This window comes from Solenopsis invicta, chromosome 14, assembly GCF_016802725.1.
Source record: "Solenopsis invicta isolate M01_SB chromosome 14, UNIL_Sinv_3.0, whole genome shotgun sequence".
In the NCBI taxonomy this organism is placed as follows: Eukaryota; Metazoa; Arthropoda; class Insecta; order Hymenoptera; family Formicidae; genus Solenopsis; species Solenopsis invicta.
Window position 1 is genome coordinate 15,041,579 of NC_052677.1, and position 17,583 is coordinate 15,059,161.

Here is a 17,583-nt window from a genome sequence, read left to right on the forward strand (position 1 = left end):
AAAATTCAGGTCATAGAGGGTTGAAGAATGTTCCAGAGAAGAAGTTTAATAATGTCTGTTAAGTTTTCCGAGAGAACTGCACGGAATATTCCGAGATAAATGGGCACTTTATATTATTTCTTACAAAAATTAAGAAATTCATCTTCATTATAGCAATAATTTCATTAATAGTTTTCGTGCTGTTTATTCGAATTTCATGAAGAATAACGCTATACCTTCTGTCGATTCTAAGACTGTATGAATTGTACATGATACCAATTAATTCAAACAACAGTCTGAAAACTGAATCAACTTACGGATATTTTTACGTTTATAGGAAAAGAGATTATTTATATTAATTTTACGAAGTTAGGATAACAATTTGTAGAGTTACCTAGAAATGCAAAGGCAGCTGTTGATTACTATTATTTGAATATTTATTAATTTCGAACACCATTTCAAACATATAATTACGAATCTACGGATGCATTTTTTGCATACTTTAACAAAATACCAATTAAGAATCGGTTTATAAAAAGAAATAGAAAATTTGTTCGCAATGATATCTTACTTAAATAATCTTATCGGAAAAGTAGATATCATGGTGTCAACTTTATATTTATTTCAAATTTTTATTCAAATTATAGTGCAATTTTGCAATTATTGTTGATATTAGAAAATTATCATGGAGAAAGATGGATATCAATGTAGATTTTAATGTGTATTATATACTCTCTCCTTTTCTCTAGTCAAGCAGATTCGTATTAACATGGCAGTAACCTTATTTTTATGTAACTTCTAGACGAGATTTTTATTTAAATAAAAAAAGGTGTGCAAAATAAGTAAAGAGGATATTTCAATAACAGATACGAGATTTTTTTTCTCTGTGAAACAAGAACGTTAATTTACGTTTTTATAAAACGTTCAACTATTTTTATTTTTAAAATTATAAATTGCCAATTGTATTTTGCATATCATTATTTATTAATTCTAATGCAAGCAATAATATAAACGATCTGATCGCATTTTTTGTTAGTCACTGTCGTAATATTCTTATATAGTGTATAGTGATCTAGGCGTTTATTTGTGCTTTTCAAAGCACATATTACAAATTTCTCTCTCTCTCTCTCTCTTTCTCTCTTTAAATTTACCAACGAATCTTGTAGATTCAAGTTATATATTCATAATTTCCTAGTGCAATGTTATTAATTTGTACTTTTGTACATAGATATTCTTTTGTAAAACTACATTTTTTTTAGTTTAAATCTTATATAAATTATTTACATGTAGATAAAATTTTATAATTTTTAAATTTATTATTTACACATATATGATTTATTTATTTATTTATTTGATAAAATAATCTTAGTTTTAGCAATCGTGATAATACTGCGGTTCTTTTACATGCAATATTCATAACTTGGAAAAAATAATCTAGTCAGGAAGACGATTTCTCGTGAAGGCTCCAAACTGAGCCAGGCAGCAACGTACCAAAAAGACATAATTAGAATACTAGTCTGCGCGATTAAATCGAAGTTAAGCCTCACGAAGGTATATGTATAGGATTAAAAAAAGATCGTATTTGAAAAATCTACATTGTTTACGACTTGGCAAAGAAACTATGTAGTGCTAGTTCTCATACTCGTAACGATTGATTTCTTTCTAACAAGAAATTTCGTAAATGCTAATGTCAAATCATTGCGTACGAAATGTATACTTAACGGTTAGTATATCTGAAAATTAGTGAGTTCACTCACTCTCTGACTTAATCTCCTTTTTTTGCTATTAAACTACGTTTGAATGAGTTTAAGAATAGTTTTTTATTCTAAAAAATCTGACACAATCTTAAACACTTTTATTAACATTATATGAAAATTATATTTTATACGCAATGACCGCTCGATCAACATTACTGAGCTCTATATTAATGTAGTTCGGATACATTTTACAATTTTTCCAGTGCAATGATGTGATTGCTCCCTTCCTGAGATTCGTTTTCGCGTATATAATAAAATAATACATATATTCGAATATACAGCGAAGTTATGGAAATGCTAAAAGGGTAAACTCGGAAATAATACCTTTCGCATGCCGTTGTTATCTTGATTACTGAAAATGTCTTCGAAACTATCAATTTTATGTCAGAAACGACATGCGAGGAAATCACTTTCAAAAAGCAAAATGCCCTGATCTCTGCGTCAGTTCATCATTAAGTAGAACTCGTCGCAATTTTTGAACTTAACGTCTGTACCAACAATTATGATTTACAGCCATCGAATGTTACTGTCTCGTTAAAGTGAAAGAAAATTCGGATATTATATCTGTAATATACTCTGTATTGTTGTTGTGTGATTAAATCGAAAATCTTAAACACGCTATGTTTTGTTTTATATCTTCCATATCTCGATATAAATATTAGATCGTAAAATCATCGAATATGATTATAAAACTTTGGTATAGGTAACTAAAAATAAAAATAAGTAAATGTCAGTATTCATCGAAAGCCTAAATGCAGTATCAGAAAAGGAAATGATATGATGTAATTAACAACAAAGTTTATACACACGAATAATATAAATATAAAAAATGCAGTGTTTTTGCATGTAAATTTTGATATTATTTATATCCGGGTATCTATTACACACAATATCAATTCTATATACAGCACTATTCCAATTCATTATAATAAATTTTCCAATTTATTATCATTCAAATATATTATAATAAATCGGTATATTTTGTACATTTCTTAAACAAATTACGTAACAACGGAATGTATTATTAACATATTACTTCGCTTTGTACAAATAATGAAAGTGCTGTTAATATTTGACAAATTTGTTACGCGTTATTCATATAATCTTAACAATTACTGACTTGTATAATCAAGATGCATCATCTAGTACATTATTACATGCACGCATTAATACATATGTCGTATTATTACATATACTTACCAAAAAAAATATATATATAACAAATGATTACAATACGTTTTCGTGTTCTTCTACTTCTTTTTCGAAGTTTTCGCTCTCTTATTGGCAATATAGATAATCCATACGAAACCGATGAGATTCGCCATTAAGACCCTCAACTAAAAAAAACGAACAAAACATTAATGATTGCTAGCAGCAAATATTTATTAATAATTTCCAATGTTAAGAAAAAGAATAGAAAGAATATACAGAATAAAGAAAAGAAAATTCGATATAAAAAATAAGGATTTTTTCAATATAAATTGAAAAAGAATTTCTAACTAAAATTTTAATATGCAACTCAGGAGAATATCTAAAAAGCATTTAGATCAGCGTATAAAATAGTATGTATATGTTACGTTACCATTGGTGGAACATATTTTATATTGATGAAGTGGAACAGTGTCAGATATTTCAGATTAGCTATCAGTGTCGGAAAATATAATCTTTGCAAGTGAGCGCATGCCACTGGATGGGACTTGCCCTGCAAACATAGATTTCCATTTAGCACTAAAATACAAAATAAGAGCTAGCATAGTTTTGTCTAATAATTCTAATTATTCTAAATGTTATTTGTCGAAAATAACTAATACATTTATTTCATTTATCATTATTACTATTATTACTATTATATTGTTATCTTATAGCATCAGCTATCGCAAATCTATCATCTATATACCTCAAAGATAGCAAGGAAGTAGAGCGCGAGTGCCTGAAAACACGGTGTATAAATGAGTCTCTCTATCAGAAGTATCCTCAAAGGGTGCTTCACGAACAATCGCACGTATGTGTAAAAGTAATGGGGTACCGGCCCTCCAAACAACAAGCTGTAACAACATTCATTTGCATAAGTGACCACATGAATTTCTCAAACTTGCTTCGTTAGCAGTGCAAACAACGGTCTGCAGCTTACCCAAATAGAGCATAGGCCAGGACACTGTCTTCGTTAAGCTGCTTGGCACCGGACAGTTTCTGAGATGCTACATTTCCAAGGGCAGCAATAATGCAACTGAAAATAATTACATATTTCATATTTCTATCGCCTAATTGAACAGTGTGACATTAAATGTATAAACCTAGTTTGTAAATATATTATTGGAATATTTTTTAGTGTATATATGCATATATCCAATATGGGTGCATATATCCACAAAGTGTTGGTGCATTCGCAATTTGACCAGCAGATTTAAGCAAAATGTTACAGCAGATAGTATTTTTTTATTGACAACAGGACATACTGACATAATTTAATGGCAGATGCAGCAAACACTAAGCAAAAGCTATCTCAGAATTATTTAATTGAAATATATTACTTGAACATAGTTAAAAAATAATAGATTACGTTCAGTTTTTGCATTTGATCTATTGTCACATTTTTCTAGCAGCTTCTATATCTCTGCTAATGTTCTGACAACAAAATTTATAGCAGATAATTTGCATAATACATTTTTTGCCTGTGTATAAATACTCTCATTAAGACATTTTTTAATATGTATGTATGTGTGTATGTTTGTATATCAATAAATCTGTATAAACTTTAAAAATATTTATAAAAAGAGATATATAATTATGTTATTAATCACAAGATTACCAATTGTAATATAATGCTTAGTCACGTATCTTTGTGGATACATGTACGTAACAAGATTTCACTACGTTGTTACCTCGTTACAGCTTTAGTTCTTAAGGGACTGGTATACAGCCGCTGTAGGTACGCGCCCATGAGATTGTACATGATATCGGTCGGCTTGGAAAGCGACATTTTTTCTCATCAATTTTCGCTGTCTATCCTCAACTTGAATGTGAGAGACACGTTTCACTTCACGGTGAGTCGCAGAAAATGATTAGATCATACGATAAAAAACGGAGCAAAGTGCAAGCTGCAGTCAGCTGATAAACACGTCCCGACGAGTCTTCGCTCCTGGAAGAACGAGCCGAATCGCATTTTTCATACATTTTTTATTTATTCCTTTGCGATTTATGTGAAAAAAGAACAGGGAGAATACAAATATGTCAAGTTTCAAGAAATGTTTTATACGAATATGAATTCTAATACGGATCTTTATGATCCAGTAGTCTACCTGTTTCGATTAAAATGTCAGATTTCGACAATCGATTCAAATCGATTTCTCTGATGAGAAGGATGCGAATCGTCTCGAATATGGTTTCGAATGAAATCGATAATACGCAAGAATTACGAAATCGCGACTCACGACGATTCGTGGATTATAACCTCGTTTCGAGCCAGATCTCATCGAGTTTTGTTGAGTTGTCGAGTTTTGTTGAGTTTGGGTTAATAATTGTCTCCTCTTTGACCTACAAGATCTTTAATTTAAATAACTTTGCCAGTCCCGTGGAATAAGCTAACAAGATCTGGAAACGTGTATAATCGAAATTTAAATGTGCGATTTTTGACACGATTCGCGAAAAATCGAACCTGTCTCCGGTTTCTCTCAAAATCGTGGGTCACGATTTTGATAAAATGTACGAGAGATCAATTTAGATCGTTTCGAAGGCAAGATGAAGGAACGAGACTTGAATCGATGGCTTCAGTTGATTTTACTTGATGTGAAAAGTTACTGGTTTCTTAATTCTTCGGTTCGAGTGCCACGTGATCAATCGTCGCATGTAATTCTATATACATATTCGTATATGTATTCGCACTTTGTTTACATTTGTGTATCCGCAAAGTTGCTGAGAGCGTACCATTGTAAGTTCAAGTAATGTAAAAAAAAAAAGAAATAAATTAGTAATTTTTAACTCTGTTTTGGCAGTTTTAATACTAATATAATGAAATTACAAAAAAATGAAGTTTGAAAAACGACGATTAAATATAACTCGTATTTTTCATCGATATTAATGCTTGGAAATTTGTTGAAAAACTTATTAACTTTCTGTTTGTGATTATATGTCAAGGAACTCTTAATCAATTTACCCAATTTAAAAAATATAATATGACTTCATTTATAATAGACATACAATAAAGTTTTTTTTATACATAAATTTATTTGAATATATCTTATGAATAGGTTAATTTAAAACAATTTAATCATTTAGATAAACTTAATATTATTTAAATTCTATCTAAATTCATGGAACACATTACAAAAGAAAAATTGTAAAAAATAAAATATAAATACTATTATATAATAACAAACATCTGTTAAAAAGAGTGTATATTTATATTGATAATTTGTATTAAGTTGTGTAACACTTCTAAAGTGCATATTCCAATATAACTGTACAATATTCCATATATAAAAAATATTACAATCATAAATTATTTTACAAGTTAACATTGATTGAAAATAAGTATGTACAACATTTGGTCATTCCTCAAGATATCAACTAAGTTGCGCATCACTGTTCTTTACTTCGACTGGACTGAGAATAGTGAGCACATATTGCAGAACTTTGACTAGTTCCTGCTCCTGCTTATTGGCATCAATACTCGATAACGTAAATCTGCTAAGGGCTTCCCGAATGCTCTGAGAGAACCCGGCGCTTCGTGCAATAAGTTTTCCTTTTTGATTATTGTTAATTAGAGACCATAGCATGGATCCAGCTAGATTGATCTCACATGGCGATTCATTCTTAAAAATGTCGTGTAGCAGATTTATGAAATCCACTGTGAAAGATAACAAATACGTATAGTACAAAATATGTAATGTGAATATAAATTATTGTCTTTCCTGTACTTTTTGTACTTATTTACCTGAACTCAGAAGCCGAGGTCTGTTTGCTACATTGAACGCTAAATTACGTAATATCGATATCGCTAGCACTTTGCTTGACGACGAGGAACATTTTGCTAAGTGCATTAAAACATCCAGAGCATCAGTGGCCTAAAAATATTTCTGTGTAGTTATCGAGCAACTAATATATGTTTTTATCGTTTTACCTTTGGCACACATAGCTGTCCTTCCTCGTAATAAGTAAAGTCTATTAAAAATTCTAAACAATATATTTCCACCAATGGCCATGGTTTCGCTCTTTTAGTGACAGTGGGATGTATCTTGGTAAAAAGCTGAAGAAGATTACTCTGAAGTAAATAATTAATTCACAATTAATTAATCAACTCGGAAACAGTACTTTTATTGCTTCAAATTTATTCTGTAATAATAATTAACATGTATAATTACCTTCGAAATGCATACTCTACATTCGTGAACATGCACTGCGTTGCGCAGGATGTGAAAGGCAAAGTGCATCTTGTGATTATCAAAAATTTGACCAGCCCTTTCGATTTCCTTGCATGCTATCTGTGTGACAACGTGTATTAATGCGAGCGTATTGGGCGTTTTTCTTAGTCCACTTCCTGGTAATATCGTTGTTAATGTTAAGGATTGTGCGGCTGAAAAACGAAATTAAAATGCAATTAATTTGAAAAGTATGTTGATGTCAAAAATACTATTATGAAATATCATCTTACCAACGTTACATTTCGTTGTGAACGTCGCTAATAATTTTAAGGCAGACGTCGACACTGTTTTATTTAACGCTACCCAAGCCCATAACTTGTGTACCACGTCTGCTAAGCCCTCCTTCGTTAGGCTCTCCTTAACATGCACGTCTCCGTACATAAAGTTCATCAGGAGTATGAAGATACAATTCACATCGTGCAACAAAGGATGAATCTGTGCAAGAGAAAATAACTTTTACTGATAAGAAAATATAGCAAACTGTGGTCGAAATTCCATGTTTGTTAAAATTTCTTTTTCCCTACCTTCTTTTCTGCTTGCTTTTTGTAAAGCTCGAATGGTTGAAGATTCAACTTAACATACAATTCTTTTAGGATCATCAACGCGGTCTCAGGAAGATTATCTCGTAGTGCCGTTTGTTTTGCCTTTTTTGACACACACAGTAAATTAGTGAGGGCACCTACAATGAGATCTTTGTCCTCCAATTGTTTGTTGTTCCTTTTGGACTTCGCGTAACTATGAGCGATGAAAAGATGTAGTAATAATCCGCATAATTCATTTCCTATAGTAGTTTGTCTTTGATCCAGCAACTTGTCATCTTTCGTACTCAAATCTTTCTCGCTTTCGTTCGATGTTCTAGAATGCACGTTCGCATCTCTTATTGACAATTTGTTGACATTTGATATAACATCTCGCAAACTATTATCCTTGCTTTCAATTGAGATGCATGCCGCATTAGTATCGAGCACGGTTTGTAATAAAGAAATGTCGCTTCTTCCCAGAGAATCTTTCTGAATCTCATGGAACAATAAAAAAGCTAAGAAACTTATGGCACTCATTCGTAAATCTGTCGTGGAGTCCTTTATTGCGAAACAAATGGAAGCCAAGATTGTTTCAGCACCGCATAATTCTAATGCGTTTTGAATGGCATCAAAGTGTTGATCCTCCGTTAACGAAAGTACAGCCACAAAATTGTAAATCTCCATCCAGAGTCTGTTGCGTAAATATGTCAGACGCGGTTCAGTAGATTCTAAAATAATGTATGAATTAAGGATAAGGAATATTGTTTAAAAATTTGATTATACATTTTTGTGATAAATGTTAAATACATACGATATAAATCGATATTTAAAAAGCAAAATAAAGTATAGAGAGAGTCTGAGGAAAAAAGTACGACGGCCGCATACTCGTTACTATGTGTGATGCAATTTGTTAAAACTGTGCAGATGCTAATGTACATCTCCAATGTGTCAGAATAATGACTGAAGCTTTTCCTGCATCTGACATCCTTTGGAATCTTAGTTAAACATCTTAAAATAAGCAATAATGTAAGACAATATAGGTGAAAAAAAATTTCTTATAGATGATTCAATATAGCGTTATATATTCTACATACCCAAATAAACATTTATCGATGGAATATTCGTAGACTTGCCGTATTATCTCGTGTTGTCCAATAAATATCAAATTGTTCAATAAGTTACAAGCAGCTGTAATAAGCGAAGGCGTCGCTATTGATTCTATAGGATTTTCCATATCCGTTATTTCTGAAACTCGACCGGAAACTACAAGAAAGAGAGAGAGAAAGAAGTATTAAACACAAATATAATTGTATAAAACAGCTTTTTTATAGTATATAATTAATATAATTACGTAGTTGTAATTCATCTTGACAATTGTATAAGTGCGATACGGTGCGCGGTACCAATGAAATGTAACTAGACTGCAAACTTTGCACAATTGTTGCTTTGCAGTCATTTCCTTGGCATTCTGACTGTTCCGCGTCTAAAGTGGTTAACGTGTAAATATTAGAACACAGAACGCTGATTTCATGATAGATGCTGTGTTGTTCGACGTGCATCAAAATAGTTTGCGGTTGTAAAGAATCATCCTGTATAAAAAAAAATTATTTTTTAAAGTAAAAAATGTACATAACTTTATACTTCAACAATTTTGAAACACAGGAAAATATAAGTTTTACTTAATATTAATTGAAATATGAATATGCCTTGTAATAATATTAATAAAAATAAAAATTTTAAATTTTAAGTTTAACTTTTTAATTTTAACGTCTTTTCGTCATTTTTACTTTAATGAAATATATCGTGCTTACACATTGAAAAGTCATAGAGTTGCAGTTTTTCAGAATGTTGCAAAATGCAATGCACGCTTGTTCTCTCACTAAACAAGATTCGTTTCTGTTCGTGATGCACTGAAGCAAAGTGTGACACAGGTCACCCGGTGCCATGGCGATTGCGTTAAAAAGTTGCGATGCAGTATGTACCGTATTCATCAGACCTGCTAACAATTGCAAAGCCGATGCGCGAACCAGTGGATCTCTATTTTGCCATAACATAGGCAGCCAATTTAACGAGCGATCTTCTTCGCACCAAAATACGATCCATGACTAAAACATGACGATCGTATTACATGCTTGTATTGCGAGTGACGATTACCGTAAAATACAAAATAATTGTGGAATCATGATCCGTTAATTCGCAATCAATAAATAATAATTTGTACGTAATATATCATTTACGAACGCTATTACATTGAAAATACTTACATTTTTATTAAAATTGATTTGCATCTGATGCAATAAGTGATTAAGACATATTATCGAGTTCCTTGTTATCGATAAACCCATAAAACTGACAGTACCTGCACCATGAAAGGATACGATTGGCTCGATAAGAGTATTGCAAAGAGATAATAATAAATTCTTGTGATTCCCCCATTCACATTGCCCGATCAGATATGTCAAACACGTTAACAACCAATCAAGATATGCTAAAAAAGAAAAGAAGAAACATTTATAACATATCAAAATTTATAAGATCAATATTTTAAAAAATTGTCATTAAATTATTAAATTTAAAATTTATAAATCATTAGATTTTAGTAATAGATATAATGAATATTAGTACCGAGATTGTAGAAATGCTGTTGATCTCCAAAACACAATGTTGAAACAACAAATTCTACAAATCGGATCCAAGTGTTCTTAGGTTCGTCGTTCGATTTCTGTATTTTTTCGATCGCTGAGCATGTACGTACTAATTTGAGTATAGATTGATGTACGTTTTGATTGTCAACTTCCAAGTTTTTAAATAAATCTGCTAATGATCTTGTCATATTTTTCATGATCCTACTGATCCATGAACTTTTTTCTGAAAATTAAAAAAAAAATCCTCTCTAATATAATTTGTATTTGGGGAAAATGACAGCATCTCTCAATATTTGCTATTCAAATTATCTTACCTTTTTGTGCAACATTTAAATATAATTGCAGAAAAATTAAAACGTTCACGAATAAGTCGCAGTCCTCTTTACTCGTGGGATGCGATAATAAAAATCGTTCGAACGTTTGTTCCCAAGGCAGCGACTCGATATTTTTCTCTTCGTTACGTTGAAGTACTTTGTAAAATTTTAGATACCTGAGAAAAAATTATAGTTTATAACAAATAATACACTCTTACGCATAAAAATCAATAGTGATAAAAATTACTATTATAGCAACTTACTAATAATTTAACTTAATAATAACTTACATTGTGAGATAATCTAGCGCGCATGTAACACTATAGTGCGTAGTAGAATTTTGAATATTGTAGAGTTGCTGTTGACAGCAATACTGAGGAAAACTGTATTGTAAAAAGAGAAGATCTTTTTCAACAATCAACAATTTCTGTGAAATTTCAGAATTCTTTAAGTTATCTAAGCATTTCCATAACATGTTTACGCCGCCGTTCCATTCCCAGGCCCAATATTGTCTAATAAAAGTTAAGACTACCGGATTGCTACCATGAAGTACTATAAATTATAAAATAAGGAACTATTAATATTTTTTAATTAATTTAACAATTCAAAATCACATATAATAAGTAACATAGTCTCTGTATATTACATTTGAAACATTTTACAAGTACAATTACTTACATGATACATCAGATCGTCTATGTATACTCGTCTTCCAATGAGATCTACATATGAACGGAAGTTTCATATTTGTTGCAACGATATAAGGTAACGAGATATGTGATGCAATATTGTTTTCCATATCTTTTTCGTTAACTCGTATGATATATTCGCTATAAAGTAGCAAGCATAATAATTGTGCGCCATCGGATTTCACGCACTCGTTATTTGGAAACAAAAAAAGGCCTAAAATATATTTTTTATGTATTTGTTATCAAACTTATATCATAAATTATAATATCAGCAGAACTTTACTAGATATATCTTTAAATTAAATTTGAAATGTATACATTACGAAATTATGATAAAATATATACATACTTCTTATGATATTAAAAAAAACATCAATGTTGAGAGACAACTCGTGTCGTATGGTACATTCAAAAAATGCAAGTAGTTTTAATATACTGATTATTGGTATCACAGAATCTGGATAATTTACATAATCTTTCTCCACCTAAAAATAGTTAATACATAATTAAAATATTTAATACTCTCTCTCTTTCTCTCTAATACTTAGTTCTTGCTAGAGCATTCCTCAACATATTTCTGTAGTGTGCGCTGGTTACAGATATACGGGACCTTTAGTTTAAGCACCGGTTTCGAACGGCCTAATTTAGAGGAGTTTTCACGGCACGATACTCTCGGTAATTTGCTATCGCTCTAGTTTACACCAAGCACTTTGATACGTAAATGTTTAATGTATGCTAAAGATGCGTACTATTTTGATTCGATACGTCTATTTGATACGTATCGTATTTGACTAATATGTCATCGAACTAATTTATTACGAATATAGTAATTAAATTACACGAATCAAACAACCGGTGTAAATTAGGCCATTGCCTTCCAAAGGTAGTGATCGGATAAAATTATATCATAAATTTTTAAAATTTTTAATTAGCAAAATTTGAACCCGGATTTTCGGCACAGAGAGCAGACGCACGACTCTTTACGCCATGATCACTACAAATTTGATACATTTAAATCAAATAAAAAATTTATAATATCCTTTTTTATCAAATATAACTTACCAGAGCTTTATTGAAAATATCCAAAATTAAAGGCAGTCCATTTTGATTAATGAACAATTTATGTAAAGAAGTGTCAGAAAGCATTACGCTAATTTGTACTAATGCAGATTTTCGAATTTTTGGATCGACGTTTGGTTCGTTCAACATTTCCAATACGGATAACAAATTGCTCCTCTGCAAACAAAGTTTTGTAAATTATGTCTGAAATAGTATATAAGTAATAATAATATATGTATATTTAAATAATTTTTATTTTAAGGATTTAAAACACAAAGGATATTTTGAAGATTTTTTTGCCAAATAATTAAATCAAGGTTGTAAAATATTTTAAAATAAATATTCTGAATGCAAATAACCTGATAATTGCCCTCTGATCGTTTAACAAAGTTTTTACGTTCAAATATGCAAAGTGAACTAAGAGGCAAGCCATGTAAAGACGATAAACGCGGTAATTTCTGGACAGAATCTTTCTCTTTCCCAAGGAGCCAGATTAACCGACATAAAGCTTCTTCCCGAATATCATTATCTGATGAATAAAGAAATCTCAAATTGCCTTTTAATACCTGAAATTGAAAGCTATATAGCACACGGCAAATAATCACGAAAGGATGTTTTCAATTAAGTTAAACTACCTCAAGAAAAGGCAACTGTATATTGTTAGAAATATCGGGATCAAACATCTTAGTTACGCATTGTCCTAAGGATGTACGGGTGTCGGCATGACACTGTAAAAGATACAATACTGGAATGAGAGCTTCTAAAGCTTTTAACCATCCAGTTTCACCCATCTGTATTTTTCCTTTTAGCATAAATACCAATATGTCTTTTGACATCTCATTTATCTGTATCAAAATCAAAATATTAAATTAAATTGTAATAAAAATTGTACTACAATAACTTTATAACAATGGATATTTGCTACACAAAAATGTTTGATAAAAAATAACTTATTACCCTACTATCTTCGCTGGTTGCGCCATGAGAAATAATTTCTGTCAAGACATTTGGGTCAAGCAGGAACGTCAAATTTTCCCATGACAATTTATTATATTCCACTCCCAGAATACTCTTAATCAGAGCGTGGCATTCAACATATGTAGTATATCGAATATCTACGTCCGCATTTGCTAATAAATTCAATATCAATTTCGTTGCTAGTGCACGATCTTCATCGTTCAAAGAATATCTTGGGATATCTTGTAAAAATTTTACAGTCATTTTAACGACAGTTAAATTTTTATGATACGACAGACTCAATTTGGACACATGTAACATTCTCAACGTTTCCGAAGGCGATTGGTCTGATGAAGTTTTTAATACACGGATAGCTGACTGCATGGATTTTGCGACAGTTCTAGTTTCATCGAACAGTTTTGTCAATGCTGTCTGATTAGTACTTTGAAATTGCTACACATGAAAAAAATTGTATCAGCTGGTAATGTCAGTAAATGGAAGAAAAAGAGTTGATTTACTTACCCGAGCATACTCCAAAAGTATGGAATGCAGTGCAGGATATAATAGATATATTGGTGCATCCATTATGGCACTTGTTATCGATGTCTTTAAAGTGTTTGGTATAACAGCGTCCGCCAACTCTAATGGCACGATACTGCTCAACAGCCTCATAATAATGGTAGTAAGATACAAGTATGTTATTCTCAAATAATCTATGTTACTACAGCTTCCAAAATACTCCATCACCTCCCCCATTAAATTGAATAACCCTTTCAAGTCATTATTTATCCTCAACGCCGTATCGTCGTTGCAGAGCCAAATATTCGGCATAACGCAAATTGTTAACAGTTGTACTAATTCATGTGTTAGATCTGTGACATACTTGATGTTTCGTAGAGGAAATAAAGAATCGATGGGAATGCTTAACTGAGTGAGAACGTATTTTAAAGATTCTATGCAGTAAATTGGCAGAAACATCTGCTGCAATTGCAAGACAGAATCGTCGATGTTTTCGCTGATGCTCTGACTTCTGTCACTTGTCCCCTAAAAAGAATATTAGATACAATAAAGACATCTCAAAAATAATAAACTTGATAAAAAATCAAAATGTACTCACTGTCGATTGATATACTTGATAGTTTGCTTCAGGTATACCACCATCAGGACCGTCTCCTCCTTCCGAGGATGTGTAAACGTTGCTGTCTAATTTACAACCTAACAACTATATATAAAAAAGTAGTATGTATAAAGAAACATGAAAAGAAAATGATTATATTGTTAAACAAAAAAAAACAATACAATATAGTTTTTTGTATCAAATAAATAAAATAGATTATCAAGCGTTACCTTTTGTTTTTTATTCGCCACACATGGTTCACAGTAATAATAAATTCGAAATCTTAGAGAACGAGTTAGTTTACGCAAGGTTTTTAGCACAGTTGGAACTATACATGTGATATTAGTTTCAGATGTGCTAGTGCTCGATTTAAGAAGACTGTGGAGTATCTGTAAGAATTAACACAGAATAATAGTGTAATTGCTATTGCACATATGTTAAAAAAAAGTTAATTATTGAATTTATTAAAAAAATAGATTTAGAAAAGACATTTTAGATGCATGCTTCATTATCATTCAAAATGAATCATACATACATATATATTATTTATAAAAGATTATAAAAATAATAAAAAAAAAAGATATTTACCGTAACTATTGTTGGTCGCTGAAGGAAGACCTCTGCTGGAAAATCTTGCATCATAACATTTGTTATAAACTGACACGTATGCAATATATGATTAATATCAACAGTATTATTCAAAGCTTCTTCAACTGCTGTGAGAACTCCTCTGTCTGACGTAACCAGCGGTTGCCATGGCATTACTAGCCATTTAATACCACCTTCTATCGTTTTAGAAACTTGTGTGCCATTCTCGTGCTCTAGTGTTACATCAAATGGTACAGTACTACAAACAATTACATACATATATAAAATATACTACTAAAATACTTAAAAAAAGAGAAAACTACTTTTCTAAATCTATTTTTTTAATAAATTCAATAATTAACTTTTTTTTTAACATATGTGCAATAGCAATTATACTATTATTCTGTATTAATTCTTACTTGTCCAAAACAGATGGATTATTAATACCATTCAAGTCATCATAACCTTCTCTTTCATAGTCCTTACTTTTATATTTAACATCTTGTGTTTGTATTCTATCAAAGTCTGAATATACTGTAGCAACATCCTGCAAAACAATTATAATTATCTCTTTGTGTATTCCCATAATATAAATAATAACATACAATGTTTCAATATGAGTATTTAATTCACTTACTCGATTTCTTTCTATATGCAAAACAGCTTGTTCAATTTCATTTAATTTTGCATACCATTCTGAAGTAAGCTTTCTCCTCAATTCATAAAGCTCATTTTGGAACTTTAACTTGCCAAATGCATTCAAGTAACTCTTTGCATCTGCCTTAAAGCAAAAATCTTATATTAATTAACACATAATGAGTCATTTATGTCAAAAGTTAAAAAATATTTCACAAAAATGTAAAAGACATTCAAACTAAATTTTTCTGTATCAGAAACATTTCATTGTGAGCTTAATTAGCAAGAAAGTAAAAGAAGTGTTGCTGATTTTCACTGATCTTTAAATTTATTAGTAGTTATTCAGTAAAATACTCCAAATACCTTTAACAATCGCAATAACAAATTCAGTACTTTCTCTGGCTGTGGTACAGTGACGAACGAAAACCAATTGAACAACTTTTGAATTATCTCTTTTTTGACGGCGTCACAGTCGCATACGAAACCTAAATCGTACTTGGAAATGATATTATCTAATGCTCGCAGTCGTATCTCATCGATAGAGTGACCTGAAATGTCAAAATAATGGGAAAGACGCAATAAATGTGCGTTGACGTCAGATTGACCAAATAACTATTATTTTCTTACCGAGTTTTCTAACGTGTACAGCGGTAATTCCGGCAGTACCCAGCATCATAAATAAATCTGTTCTCTCTCTTCGGTCGAAAATAATTTGTCAGATCTCGTCATAGGTTATCCGTCATACGGTCTTTGAAAATTTAACCGCCAAATTTAACGATGTAAATAGAAAGTTGACACGATAGAATGGGCGCTGATGGACAGTGGCCGCTTACAAAATTAAGTACAGCGCACATTATTGCAGTCGATAATAACGACCTGTTTTACCGACAGATCTAAGCGCTCCGATGAAACGTTACGACCGTCAACGTTAGATGGCGCCACGTGTACCGTTCGCCACCTTGTAAAGAACATCCGCGTGACAATCGACGGCCATGTTTTCTCAAGAGACTTTAACGGGCGCATGCTCCGCGCGCGCAGTGTTGTGAATTCGTTCAATCGAATTTCGTGCGGTACGACGGCGATTACACGACGTATTATTACTCGCGGAAGTACGGAAATTCGATTTAATCACTGGATAGAATCTCCGAACAAATATCCAGTACTCGTTATCGTTGTACTGCGGAGAAAGGGAGAGCGGGAAGGGAACGATTCGTGATTTTAGGGCTACATCAATTAAACTCCGATTAATTTAATTCATAATAAATTGATCACGCAATTCCTGCATTACTTTGTTAACATAGGTGAGATTCTTTTATTCTTTTGTTGCTTGACATAGAAAAAAAATTAGATAAGAAAAAGGAAATAATTAGGGAAAAGACTAATTATATTAGAAAAAGGATAACATAATTTTGTTTTAAATAAAATTTTGCTAATTGAATTACTTAATCACCGATTCATTTATAAAAATAATACTTGTTATTTCTTTAATGTAAATGAAATTAATAAATTTTTATTCAATATAAAATAATATTTATGTACTATTCTGCTAGACAGCATTATTAATTTCTCATTGTTTAATATATTAAAAAAAGACTGAAAATTATAATTTGTATAATAGTTGTTAGAAATCTTGCTTAAAGTAATTCGGTAGAATTAATCGCCCATTAATTTATCAACTTGTACTATTGCGTTAACATAATAGAATTAGTACTTTCCTATCTTTTAATATAAGGAAAAAGGATTAATTTAGCAACATGAAAGACTAAAAAAAGATTAAATCAAAGACGACGATAAATTGTATAGTTAGAAATTTTGCTTTAAGCAAAACTCTGTCGGTTAAATTCAGTTAATCGGAGTTTGTGTCGAAATTGCCCTTAGGTGTGCAGACACAGCAATCGGCG

The 17,583-nt window shown here is 31.2% G+C and overlaps 2 protein-coding genes across 5 annotated transcripts; both read right to left on the minus strand.

Moving 5' to 3' along the window:
• Positions 1-1,780: 1,780 nt before the first annotated feature.
• Positions 1,781-5,592, minus strand: LOC105207581 (peroxisomal membrane protein 2). Of its 2 annotated transcripts, XR_005576297.1 has the most exons (7): positions 5,036-5,592; positions 4,619-4,875; positions 3,868-3,963; positions 3,634-3,781; positions 3,319-3,438; positions 2,937-3,073; positions 1,781-2,443 (listed from the first exon to the last, which is right to left on the minus strand). XR_005576297.1 is itself a non-coding variant. In XM_011177123.3 (6 exons), exons 2-6 carry the CDS (start codon positions 4,714-4,716, stop codon positions 2,987-2,989), a joined length of 549 nt encoding a protein of 182 aa, XP_011175425.1. In that variant the 5' UTR covers positions 4,717-4,875; positions 5,036-5,589; the 3' UTR covers positions 2,500-2,986. The 2 variants fall into 2 exon arrangements, 1 of the variants encoding a protein (XP_011175425.1); XM_011177123.3 differs by lacking the exon at positions 1,781-2,443 and having other exon boundaries at positions 2,500-3,073; positions 5,036-5,589.
• Positions 5,593-5,893: 301 nt separating this feature from the next.
• LOC105207582 (rotatin) lies at positions 5,894-17,441 on the minus strand. 3 transcript variants are annotated; one of them, XM_011177124.3, is made up of 28 exons: positions 16,310-17,441; positions 16,046-16,230; positions 15,684-15,827; positions 15,466-15,593; positions 15,047-15,305; positions 14,689-14,847; positions 14,459-14,563; positions 13,864-14,385; positions 13,342-13,794; positions 13,020-13,229; positions 12,744-12,950; positions 12,388-12,561; positions 11,675-11,810; positions 11,315-11,539; positions 10,927-11,188; positions 10,637-10,812; positions 10,303-10,545; positions 9,942-10,165; positions 9,489-9,782; positions 9,029-9,266; positions 8,772-8,940; positions 8,489-8,685; positions 7,681-8,405; positions 7,387-7,591; positions 7,097-7,308; positions 6,856-6,996; positions 6,670-6,799; positions 5,894-6,582 (listed from the first exon to the last, which is right to left on the minus strand). In XM_011177124.3, exons 1-28 carry the CDS (start codon positions 16,356-16,358, stop codon positions 6,299-6,301), a joined length of 6,456 nt encoding a protein of 2,151 aa, XP_011175426.1. In that variant the 5' UTR covers positions 16,359-17,441; the 3' UTR covers positions 5,894-6,298. The 3 variants fall into 3 exon arrangements, with proteins under 3 accessions (XP_011175426.1, XP_039313253.1, XP_039313254.1); XM_039457319.1 differs by lacking the exon at positions 12,744-12,950; XM_039457320.1 differs by lacking the exons at positions 12,744-12,950; positions 13,020-13,229.
• Between the last annotated feature and the right edge of the window lie 142 nt (positions 17,442-17,583).

What these genes read in the sequence shown, in the direction of transcription:
- LOC105207581 (XM_011177123.3), bottom strand. Translation starts at nt 4,716, where the DNA reads ATGTCGCTTTCCAAGCCGACCGATATCATGTACAATCTCATGGGCGCG. An exon ending in AGAACTAAAGCTGTAACGAG is followed by an intron (nt 3,964 to 4,618) that starts GTAACAACGTAG and finishes AATTATTTTCAG; the next exon opens with TTGCATTATTGCTGCCCTTG. An exon ending in TAAAATATGTTCCACCAATG is followed by an intron (nt 3,074 to 3,318) that starts GTAACGTAACAT and finishes CGTTTTTTTTAG; the next exon opens with TTGAGGGTCTTAATGGCGAA.
- LOC105207582 (XM_011177124.3), bottom strand. Translation starts at nt 16,358, where the DNA reads ATGATGCTGGGTACTGCCGGAATTACCGCTGTACACGTTAGAAAACTC. An exon ending in GATCAGAGGGCAATTATCAG is followed by an intron (nt 12,562 to 12,743) that starts GTTATTTGCATT and finishes CTTTGTTTGCAG; the next exon opens with AGGAGCAATTTGTTATCCGT. An exon ending in ACAGCATTTCTACAATCTCG is followed by an intron (nt 10,166 to 10,302) that starts GTACTAATATTC and finishes TTTCTTTTTTAG; the next exon opens with CATATCTTGATTGGTTGTTA.